The following is an 11,979-nucleotide window of genomic DNA, read 5'->3' as shown; positions in this document are numbered from 1 at the left end:
TGCACTTATACTTTAGGTTAGAAATTTAATTTCTGGCCAGGTTGCCAATCATAAACATTTCACAAGCACAGCCCTTAAGGAGTTATGGATCAGCCTAAGTTATAGCTTTGAATGAATGCTGCAACATTGACCTACAGGACAGGAGAAGAGTTACAGGAACTTCCTTTTTTTTTTTCTACCAAGAGCCTGTGTCAACAGATTCAGGATCTTCAGAAAATTGGTATCTTAATGCCAGACTCAGAATCTCATTGATCACTATTCTTGAAGACAGAATTAAATGATTAAAGCATAAATCATTGTCAAACAACATGTTTATTGGGCACAGTGTGAACTTTCTGCATGTTATCTCTAAATCTACAAAATCCAAGAGTAACACTTCAGTGATCCCCCAGGTTTGTAGAGGGGCTAAAGAAACCTGAGAAGAAGCCAATCCATAGATAAGACAATAGATAGAAAAAGGGAAGTAGAGTACTTTAGTTAAAAAGAGAGGTCCAGTTTGAAGATACTAATTCTCAAGAAGATTGATCCAAGGTCCAACTGCATACCTTTGAAATAATGAAATTGACATAGTAAAAGGCACAACGACCTTGCAACCATAGATACAGGGGAGGCTGTGAGATCTGATGACCGAATGAAACAATTAGTCAGGTCTCAGACAAAGTGAGTTTAGCAGGTTTATCATTCCAAGAGGAAATATCAGCCCCAGAAAAGCCGTGAGGGATTTGGAAACACTGGAGGAGCTCCTTACAGGAGCAAGACCAGTCTATGTGTCATAGGTCTGTGCAAGGGTTCTTAGGACCTGGATAACTCAGCCTCTTCTTTCCTTTCTTAAGCATCTCAATACAACAGTCAATAAATTTTTCTAGGTATCTGGATATCATGTTACTTAAAATGAACTTTAGAACGTGTACCAAAAATGTCAGGAGGAAACTGAGGACATGTATTCCAGAAAAGAGACTGTTGTTGAGGAGTCAGGAAAGAATAATTGTTACTGGAATTACAAGACAGAATCTTGCAGAGAATGTACAAGAGCATAGTGAAACTTAGAATGGAAAGAGATGGGACTTTAAATAATTTTATTGAGCGCCATTATTTTCAGTTTATTAATTAGGAAATTCATGATTTAGACATTAGTACACAATGAAGGTTCTTAACTAAAAGAGGGATCTGTGGAACCAGACTGCCAACAATCAAATCTCTGTCCCACTACTTCTAATTATGAAATCTTAGGAAAGTTATTTTATCTATTTGCCCATGTTTTTTAATTGAGGAAATATATATAAAGCACTTAAAATAGTGTGAATATAATACATGTTCAATAAATATTATTAATGATTTATAAATACAGTAATAACATTACTTTGCACATTTGCAGGGTCACATTGGGGTTGACAGCTGACTTAAATATGATATGATGAATGTGATATAGTGGAAAAAAGCTTAACATGTCAAAAATGTGTTAGCATTATTTTATAAGTAGAAGTTGCAACAATTGAGATGCTGCAAACAGTGAACATAGACACACACGCATATACTCACAAATGTGTTATATACACACATATATATGTTATATCTATATGTGTGTATATATGACAGATATGTATATATAGACTATTTCTTAATGCAAAGACACTTTGCTTTTTGGATATTTTGATTTTTCTTTTCTTTCTCTAGAGCCCTACTGTCAAATTGATTCAGCTAGAGAGTATTAACTAGAAAAAGGTTAAGGAAGAAAGAAGTTTGGATGCAGAGATAAATTCCTTTCAGCCACAAAAAAAAAAGCAGTGAAACCTCTTTCAGCATGAAATAGGGAAGTGAGACACATGGGGAAGGAGATAAGTAAGATAAAATCTTCAACGTCCCTTCAGCTACACATACTCTGGTCCTCACTCAAAGTATCAGGTTATGAAAGAATAGGAACCCAAGGTGTTTTCAGAGGGATGCTAAAAACAAGGAGACATTAATACTTGTATCCTATTTCCTGCTTGAACATCTGAGGAAGATTTTCATGCAGAGTGCCTCATGAAAACATGGGAAAGCCATGTCAGAGTAAAAGTGACCATGCAGCATATTTAGTCAGAGAACTTGAAATTCGAGTGCCCTCTTGTTTCCTTCTCTTCCATGAGGTGTGAATGCTCACTAGTGAAGCTGTCAAGGGAGTTACCTTGACTAGGGACAAATGACTCTATAGTTAAAGAACATAAGACTGAATGTGAGAGAAAGAGAAGTAAGAAAAAAAGGTCAAGTTTCAGGACTTTTGGCATAAGAACCATGGCTATGAGTGGATCACTAAGTTGTTCCAAGAGAAAATGTTCAGTCAAAATTCAGCAAAATGTGCAGAAAGGATTAAGTTTTACACAGATCAAGGAGGTAAGATGAGATCTTTCAACATAAGTTAGCCAAATGCTTTAGCACTTAGATCAGGGGCTCACCCAGTTGGCTCACCCAATCATCAGAAGACATGTCAGCTTCCCCTCTCACGCAACTGATAAGATGTGGTAGGAATGACTGGGTAGACGCCTATGGGGGAAATAATTAATCTAGCAGAGAAAATCAGGTTCCAATGGATGGAAAGTTATTCAAATAAATTGTTGTGACATAGCAAATATGCTGATTAACTCAAAAGCATTAATTGACCTTTAAGTGGAAGGTTGATTCAGACAACTATTAGCAAAAATAGGGTCTACTGGAGCAAGATAACGCTACAAAAACAAACAAGCAAACAAAACACTCACCACTTCTGACTTTAGAGTATAAGGTACAACACCTACTACATAGGAATTCAGTATATCATAATTTTGACTAAGAAAAGAGAGGACTATTAAATAATTATTTCACTTGGTAACTCACTTGGAGACATAAATTTATATCAATACATAATTTAAAATCATTTATATTTAACTTTTATTTTTAGTTCAGGGGTATACGTGCAAGTTTGTTACATGGTAAACTTGTGTCATGGGGGTTTTTTGTATAGATTATTTTATCACCCAGGTATTAAGTGTTAAATATAGTACCCATTAGCTGTTTTTTCTGATCCTCCTACCTTCCACTCTCTGAAGGGCCCCAGTGAGTGAGTTTCCCTCTATGCATCCATGTGTTCTCATAATTTGACTCTCAAAAGTGAGAACATGCTGTATTTGGGTTTCTCTTCCTGTGTTAGTTTGCTGAGGATAATTGCCTACAGCTCCATTCATGTCCCTGCAAAAACATTATCTCATTCTTTTCATAGTTTTAAAGTATTCCGTGATGTATACATACATTTTCTTTATCCAGTGTATCATTGGTGGGTATTTAGATTTATTCCATGTATTTGCTGAATAGTGGTCCGATGAACATACACATGCATGTGTCTTTATAACAGAATGACATATTCTTCTGGGTAGATACCCAGTAATGGGATTGCTGGATTGAATGATATTTCTGTCTTTAGGTCTTTGAGAAATCTCACAGTGTCTTCCACAATGGCTGAACTAAATTACACTTCCACCAACAGTATATAAGCATTTCTTTTTCTCTACAACCTCATGAACACCACCAAAAATACATAACTAGAACAATGGAGAAATAGCTATAACATAAAATGAAACAGCAGTAGCCCTGGTAAAAGTGCCAACTGTGAAAACAAATTGCCCTATCATTTTCTAGTTATTTAAAATCCCTTTATATCAATTCTCTTACATCCAAAATTTAATTATTAAAGTTAACCCTATAGAGTTTCTCAAGGATTAATAGTTAAAATCACTACCTAGTGCTTCCAAAGTGCCTGGCAGATAATAGGCATCTGATAAATGTAAACTATTATATTTATGAGACCATTATTATTATTACTGTTGTGGATTATTAATAGTAAAGATATAAACATTGAAATAAACTCTACCAGTTTTAGGGAAATGCTTTATAATTGTATGGTTGGCATGTTTATAACAGCTTTATTAAAAACCAAACTACAAAACAGTGAAATGTTAATCAATTGATGAATAAATAAACAGTTTTGTGTATATAATACAATGAAATAGTAGTCAACAATAAAAAATAAATTAACTATAAATACAGTCAACAAGAGTTAATCTCTCTCAAAGGCGTTATTACAAGTGGTAGCATCCAGACAGAAAATATGACAATTGTTACAATTTAATTCACGCACCCTTCTCAAACAACAACAACAACAACAAAACCTACATGACAGAAATCAGGTTGGTGCTGCCAGAAAGTTGGGGTTGTGGAAGGGAATTGACAAAAAACAAGTATAAAGGCATAAACACAATTTTGAGAGTTACAAAAATATCCTGTATCTTGATTGTGGTGGTGGTTACATAACTGTAAATATTTTTAAAAGGTCATCAAACTGTGAATATACATATAATACGACTCAATTAATGTTTCTAAGTTTACCTCAATGAACCTGACTTAAAATATAATTGAATTATATACATTTCATTTTAGAAATAACATTTTGAAAAAATTTACAAATGCCAACAAGGGTCCAAATATGTACCATTTATCATTATTCATAATTTACTTTGGTGAATTTTTTCTACCTTTATTTATCATAAAAGTGTTTTATGATGGTTGTATAATCATGTAAGAATTTTGTACTAAAAAGAAGTACAGAAGGGTGATAGAAAAGAAAGCTGTCATGGAATTTGAAATTAACTCAAAAATATTATTTAGCCTTTCTGAGCTTAAAAAAGTCAATTTGTGTAATAGAAAATAATATCTTTCTCAAAGTCTTGATGGGGAGCTTAAATTAGAAACATTTACATTACTTGGTGATAGTAAAATCTAAGCTGTATTTTGTTATCAGGGGCAGGAGATTTAGGTGAGATAAGACAAATAAAAAATACAGATTCAAGGTAAACATTTAAAAATGATTCAAATAATTTTCAAATGGTAACTGCAATTGGCATTATTATTTGGATAAACAAACTAATCACAAACTCTATTTTTTTCTACTCTGACAATTACTTGTTGTTTGTATCTCCTATAAAATTATTGTTTATAGGAGAAAATGTGTTTGGTTGGTGGATAACCTAGCATCAAGATTACTCTTTTTGTTATTTGTTTCACTACCTTTTGATTGATCTAAATAGTCCAAATACTTCATGATGTTTACTCCACTTTATGGCTGCCTGGAAAAGCTAGAAGGAACCACAAACAAACAATAAATAAGAATGTTGCTTAGAGTAAAAAGTTAGCTAAGATCATGGTTGATCTCTCAATAATTACTTGAAGGATGTTACCAAAATTTACTTTTGCCATAATTGGTAGAACCAAAAATATCTGCAACCAACTGGCCATAATAAGGTATAGATTATAATAGCTCATCTGCCTCATCCATTAATATGATGCCTATTCCAGTCTATATGCATTTTCAGATTTATAAAATTGATCACAATACTACACGTCAATGTTACTAACATGAAGAGGAAGGTATTTGTAACACGTAAATTATAACTAACAGAAATTATTAACTTTATGTTTAAATACTTACTGACTTTGACATTTTTACACCCCATTTGTTGGCTTGTAAATACATAAACTTTGATCTAAACTTAGACTCTTTTCAAGCAGAACAATCTCTGGACTCTTCTTCGTATCTGTTGGGTCTTGATACTATAAATAATAGGGTTCATCATGGGTGGGAAAAGGATATAGGTATTGCCCATGAGGACGTGAACCAGTGGTGAGAGGTGTTTCCCAAAGCGATGCACCATGGTCAGACCAATGATTGAGATGTAGAAAACTAAAACAGCCCAGATGTGAGATACACAGGTCTGCAAAGACCTGAGTCTCTCCTCCCAGGATGCAATGGCCAAGACTGTATGCAAAATCATAATATAGGAGATAAGTATGAGCACTGCATCTAACAACAGGTTGCTGATCACAAGGGTGAGACCATAGACATTGTTAAAGCGGATGTCCGAACAGGCCATTCTAATTAAGTCTTGATGCAGGCAGAAGGAGTGAGAAAGGATGTGAGGACGGCAATAATTCAAGAATTTCAAACGGATGATGACTGGAGGTATTAGCAAAGAACTCCTACATAAGATTGCCACCCCTATCTTCATGATTTTGTCATTAGTTAGGATGGAAGAATAGCGCAGTGGGTTGCAAATGGCGATGTAGCGGTCAAAAGCCATAGCGAGGAGGACAGAGGACTCCATGAAGGACAGACCATGTATGAAATAGGACTGGGCAATGCAGGAATCCAGGCTGACCTCTTGAATGAACCCCAACAGGATCCCCAGCACCGTGGGCACAGTAGAAAACCCCATGCACAGGTCAGTGAGGGCCAGCATGGCCAGAAAATAGAACATAGGCTGGTGGAGGCTTGACTCAGTCCGGATCACATGGAGCACCATGCAGTTTCCCAGGAACACCAGAGCATAGATGAAGGAGAAAGGAATGCAGAGCCAGGGATAGTGAACTTCTAGGCCAGGAAAACCAGTGAGAACAAATCTGGAACTATTGAAGTTTGAGTTAGAGATAGACATTAATCGAAGATTGAAAATACTTCCAGGAAAATGCAAATTACATAGGTTTGTAATCCCCTAATTTTTAGTAATGTTTGTCTGCCTTTAGGAAGAAAATAAAATACAATTTCTCTAATTGTCATAAATTCAGCAAAATAGAGACCTTATGCCTTACCCTTTAGGGCAAAAACCTGGTTTTCTAGACATGGACAAAAACCCGGCCAAAAAAATTACTTGTCTAGACAGTCCAGTGCTGGTGACTAGGAATAACAGAAGACTGAGGAGTTTTATGAAGAAACAGTAATGTTACTGGTCACATGGGAGTTAGGTTTTAGGGTAGACTTCTGGGAGTCTCTGTTCATTCCTAAAGGAAGACAGTGTATGATCACAGGTGTATACCACTGCTATAGGTGGCATCATCCTTAAGAGAATATGTAATTAGTTCATTTATTCTTATGTGCTGCAGCTGTTTCTTTCATTTTCCTCAAAGGATAAGATGCCAAAAGGTATATACTGTTTAAAATAACCAAACTTTGTGAAACATAAAGTTTATTCAAGAGAAACTCTACTCACCAAGTGGAATTGGAACTTTTTTGCACATTCCACATTGTTTAGCTCCTCTGCAAATTATTTACCTATTTAAAATGGACTTTTTCTTCATTTTCATGCACTAGTTTATTCTTTGTAAGATTTCTTCCTTTCTAAATCTCACAATACTGTTATTTCTTACATCTTCATATGTAATATAATTGGCCTGCATTTTAAACAAAGTCCTAGGCAAATATTTGTTATTATCTGGTTTATCTATGACTATGTCAGCTCTTTATAGGTAGAATAAAGTCAGTTATACAAGCAAGCAGTATTTGATAATAACTAAGTAGTCATAAAGTAGCCTTAGTCTAGATTGCTATAGATCTATGTCTACTACCCAATATTTTCAGCATGTCCCATATGAAGTAGATAAAGCAGCATAATGTGAGTTTCTGTGGTTAAGAAAATCTATGAATAATTAGAGCTTGTAAGAATAATTCTAGGATATCAGATTATAAATGGAATTTTATAAAAGTACTAAAATGACATATCATTGGGTAATTAAAACTATTTTAAGAGGTAGTGATTTGACTTTTTAAAGAATGAAAATTTATGAATATAAAAAAAACTAATTTATATGAGCACCTAAGCATTATTCTCAGTATACAAACGAGGAACTAAATAGTAGTTTTAGAAAGGGGGAGCTAATAAATCTAATATAGATAGATAGATAGATAGATAGATAGATAGATAGATAGATTCTGAAATGAAATTACATTAATGATATGCTAATATTTTGATAAGGATTCAGTCAAAACAAACAGCAATGACTAATGCAATGTGTTTACTAACAAGGTTAAGAGAAGCTAGTAGATAAAGATAAAAAGGTTAAAAATAAAAAGATAAAGTTGCTAAAATGTTTGGAAAGTTCAAGTTACAAAAGAAAAGAAACACCACCATTTCTGTGAAGTCATTCCTAGCCTTCAATGACAGAGTGAATCCTTTCCACCCAAGGTAATTTACTCCTGTTCCTAACATAGAATTAATTAAATACTTGTGGTGCAACTATTTTTCTTTCTCTCTATCTCTCTCTCTCTTTTTTTTTTTTTTTGAAATGGGGTCTCACTCTGTTGCCCAGCTGGAGCATGGGGACAGGATCTCAGCTCACTGCTACCTCTGCCTCCCGGTCTCAAAGCAATCCTTCCACCTCAGCCTCCCGAGTAGCTGGGACTACAGGAGTGCTCCACCACGACTGGCTAATTTCTAATTTTTGTATTTTTTTGTAGAGACAGGTTTTTCCATGTCACCCAGGCTGATCTCGAACTCCTGGACTCAAGCTATCTGCTCCCCTCGGCCTCCCAAAGTGCTGGGATTACCTGCATGAGTCACCAAGCCTGGCCATGGTGCAACTATTTTTCAATGTGTATGTCTTCATTATACCATGTGATTGAGAGATATTTTATATTTATAAACATTTAAATATAGTACACCATGTGGTTGAGAGATGGTTCATGTTTATATACATTTAAATGCAGTCTCCGCTGTATGTAGCGGTTTAATATATGTTTACTGAACACAGACATAAATTGATTATAGTAAATTTTTTTTTTTTTTTTTTTTTGAGATGGAGTCTTGCTCTGTCGCCCAGGCTGGAGTGCAGTGGTGCAGTCTCGGGTCACTGCAAGCTCCGCCTCCCGAGTTCACGCCATTCTCCTGCCACAGCCTCCGGAATAGCTGGGACTACAGGCGCCTGCCACCATGCCCAGCTACTTTTTGGGTTTCACCGTGTTAGCCAGGATGGTCTCGATCTCCTGACCTCATGATCCGCTCTCCTTGGCCTCCCAAAGTGCTGGGATTACAGGCATGAGCCACCATGCCCGGCCAGTAAATTCCATAGTAATTTTGACCACATACAATTTCCATAGTGGATCATAGATGTTAACATAAATCACTAAGATAGAAAACATATGGGAAAAATGAGTGACTTCTGCATGGGTAGATTTCAGTCAGGTGTATTATTTTTCTGCAACTGCAAGATTACAATAGTATTTTTTCTTTAATCTCTCTGTGTGCTATGCTACATTGACTGTCGTTTGAAAGTTAAATAACTGGATCACATTTGCTGAGAATTTTGTCTTATGTTTTTACCAACTATCTTTGGGAGAAATATTTATCTGCAGTTTAATTTTATTTTAATGCATTTGCCTGACTTTGAAGCTGCCTGCGTAGAATGAATTGGAGTTTTCCATCCACTTCACTTTTCTGGAAGACTTAATGTAGACTTGTTATTACTTTCTCTTCCAACTTTTATACAGAATCACAAGTGAAGTCATCTATATGTGGAGTTTCCTGTGTGTGAGGGTTTGCAACTCAACATTTAATGGCTTTAATATATTTAGTTATAATGAGTTTATTTATTTATTTATTTATTTTAACTTTAAAGTCTGGGATACATATGCAGAACTTGAGGTTTGTTACCTAGGTATACGTGTGCCATGGTGGTTTGCTGCACCTATCAACCTGTCATCTAGGTTTTAAGCCCCGCATGAATTTGTCCTCACGCTCTTCTTCCCTTTGCCCCCAACCCCGTGACAGGTCCTGGTGTGTGATGTTCCCATCCCTGTGTCCATGTGTTCTCATTGTTCAGCTCCCACTTATGAGTGAGGACATGCAGTGTTTGGTTTTCTGTTCCTGTGTTAGTTTGCTGAGAATGATAGTTTCCTACTTCATCCATGTCCCTGCAAAGGACATGAACTCATCATTTCTTATGGCTGCATAGTACTCCATGGTGTATATGTGCCATATTTTCTTTATTTAGTTTATAATTGATGGGCATTTGGGTTGGTTCCAAGTCTTTGCTATTGTAAATAGTGCTGCAAGGTGTTTGTGTCTTTCATGAAATGTGCCTATTTCTTCTAAGTTTTCGAAAAATTTATTGGCAAAAGATTGCTCATGACATTCTATTATTTTCTTTTACATGTCAGTGCAATCTATAATAAGTCTTAGTTGTATTTTTAAAACAAAAACTTTGTTTAATTGATTCTTCTCTGTTTGCATTCTATTTAATTTATGTCTGCTTTGACATTTTATTCCTTCTGCTTACTGTGTGTCTAATTTGGTCATTTTATCCTTTATTTCTCTCTGATTCTATTTGATTTATTTCTATTGTTATGTCAAGTTGACTGAACTTCTATTCAATGTCTAATCTGCATTTAATTTTATTTATTGTGCATTTCATCTGCGACATTCTAGTTCTTATTTATAGAAGTATTAATTAGGTCTTTTTTATATCTTTCCAGCCTTAAATATGTGAGTATGTAAAATACAATTATAATTACAGTCTTGAATTTTTTTCCACTATGTCTAACCTTAGTGACAGTTGGGCTCAATTGACTGGGTATATTCTTCATTAAGTGACATTTATTGCTCATGCATGCATGCCAAATTTTTTTATTGCATGCCAGATGTTGTGAAATTTACTTTGGTAACTGCTAGATAATGGTATGTTCCTATACACATTCTTGAGAGTTGTTATGGAAGAAAGTTATGTTACATGGAAGCAGATTGATCATTTCTGGTGTTGTATTCAAGGTTTCTTAGATGGCACCAGATAATATTTAGTCTAGTGCAAATTTCCCCCAGCCAATACTTTTTTGATTATTCTACCAAATACATTTTGAGTCATAAAGTTTTCCATTTTGACCAACAGAAATAAACTTTATTCATGTTCATGAGTGAGTATTAATCATAGTTATTTACAAAACTTCTAGGGTGATATTTTCCCCACCCTAAAGTCGTTTTTTCACATGTACATGCTAATAAGTACTACGCTGAATTCTTAAACACTCTTTCCATGTCTCCAAAATTTTCACAATATGCAACTCTCTCCTTTTTGATACTCTTCCCTTCAAAGTATGAATAATTCGTATCCCTAGAATTCAGATACTCCTCATAATTCAGTGTCCACCCTGCTTCCTTACATTTGTCTTTTTCTGTTCTGTGGCCTCGTAACTTCTTTAACACAGAAACTTACATAGAAACTTTGGAGAGTCGATGCCAACCATGGATATGACACTTTCCTAGTACAATTGTAACCCAGGTTCTTTCCTGAAGAATTGAAATAGTCCAAAATGTATTTCTTTTCACCAGGTGTTTCCTGTGAAGTAATTTTCCATGCTGTAGCTAAAGTAAATTGTCTAAAATAAAAATTTGATTATATTATCACGCTATTTAGAAATATTTGGGGACTTTGTAGGGTTCTTCACAATCTGGACCTTGCAAAACATGTCCAGTCTCACTCCATCACCATTTTAGCAAGATTCTCTATTTAAGCAACAAGCTTTTCCATTCAGTTTCTCTCTCTCATAAATATCAGAGGCCAGTCTACTGGTCTCTAATTTGACTAAAATTCTCTTCCTATGCATTTTTCTGCATGAATTTGAATTATTCTTTTTCTTTTAATACAATACCTGAGTTCTGTTTGAGAAGGCACATAATTAGTGACTTATAAATGACTATTGCTATTTCTTTTTCTGAAATCTAGACTGTTTCAGAAATTAAAACTTGTATCTCATTCCTGTGTTATCTTGGTCATAGATTGGATAACAATTAGATTCAAGAAATTCTAAACCAGAGAAATGGAAGTGAATTTTCCTGATAAAAGTTACAGTAATTCAAATAGTAACGGCATGCTTTCATATCTATCTTTCAACTTTTAGTGTATTTTAAGACAATAACTTTATATATCTAGCCAAAAATATTCTGTATGACAATGATTGCATGATGCATAAAATCTTGTTGAATTTAATTTTCTTTTCTTTTATTTATTTATTTATTTTTATTATACTTTAAGTTCTAGGGTACATGTGCATAACGTGCAGGTTTGTTACATATGTATATTTGTGCCATGTTGGTGTGCTGCACCCATCAACTCGTCAGCACCCATCAATTCATCATTTATATCATGTATAAC

General features: G+C 34.8%; 1 protein-coding gene across 1 annotated transcript; it reads right to left on the bottom strand.

The window, feature by feature from the left end:
• Window positions 1-5,555: 5,555 nt before the first annotated feature.
• Window positions 5,556-6,497, bottom strand: LOC108522844 (olfactory receptor 51V1-like). The gene has a single exon (XM_017863290.1). The coding sequence runs from the start codon at window positions 6,495-6,497 to the stop codon at window positions 5,556-5,558; it is 942 nt and encodes a 313-aa protein (XP_017718779.1).
• Between the last annotated feature and the right edge of the window lie 5,482 nt (window positions 6,498-11,979).

Source organism: Rhinopithecus bieti, unplaced genomic scaffold (genome assembly GCF_001698545.2).
Source record: "Rhinopithecus bieti isolate Rb0 unplaced genomic scaffold, ASM169854v2 scaffold_70299, whole genome shotgun sequence".
NCBI lineage: Eukaryota > Metazoa > Chordata > Mammalia > Primates > Cercopithecidae > Rhinopithecus > Rhinopithecus bieti.
The sequence above is the reverse complement of the archived record's forward strand: the minus strand, read 5'-3'. Positions and strand labels throughout refer to the sequence as shown.

Coding starts and splice junctions, on each gene's coding strand:
- LOC108522844 (XM_017863290.1), bottom strand. CDS start 6,497: ATGTCTATCTCTAACTCAAACTTCAATAGTTCCAGATTTGTTCTCACT.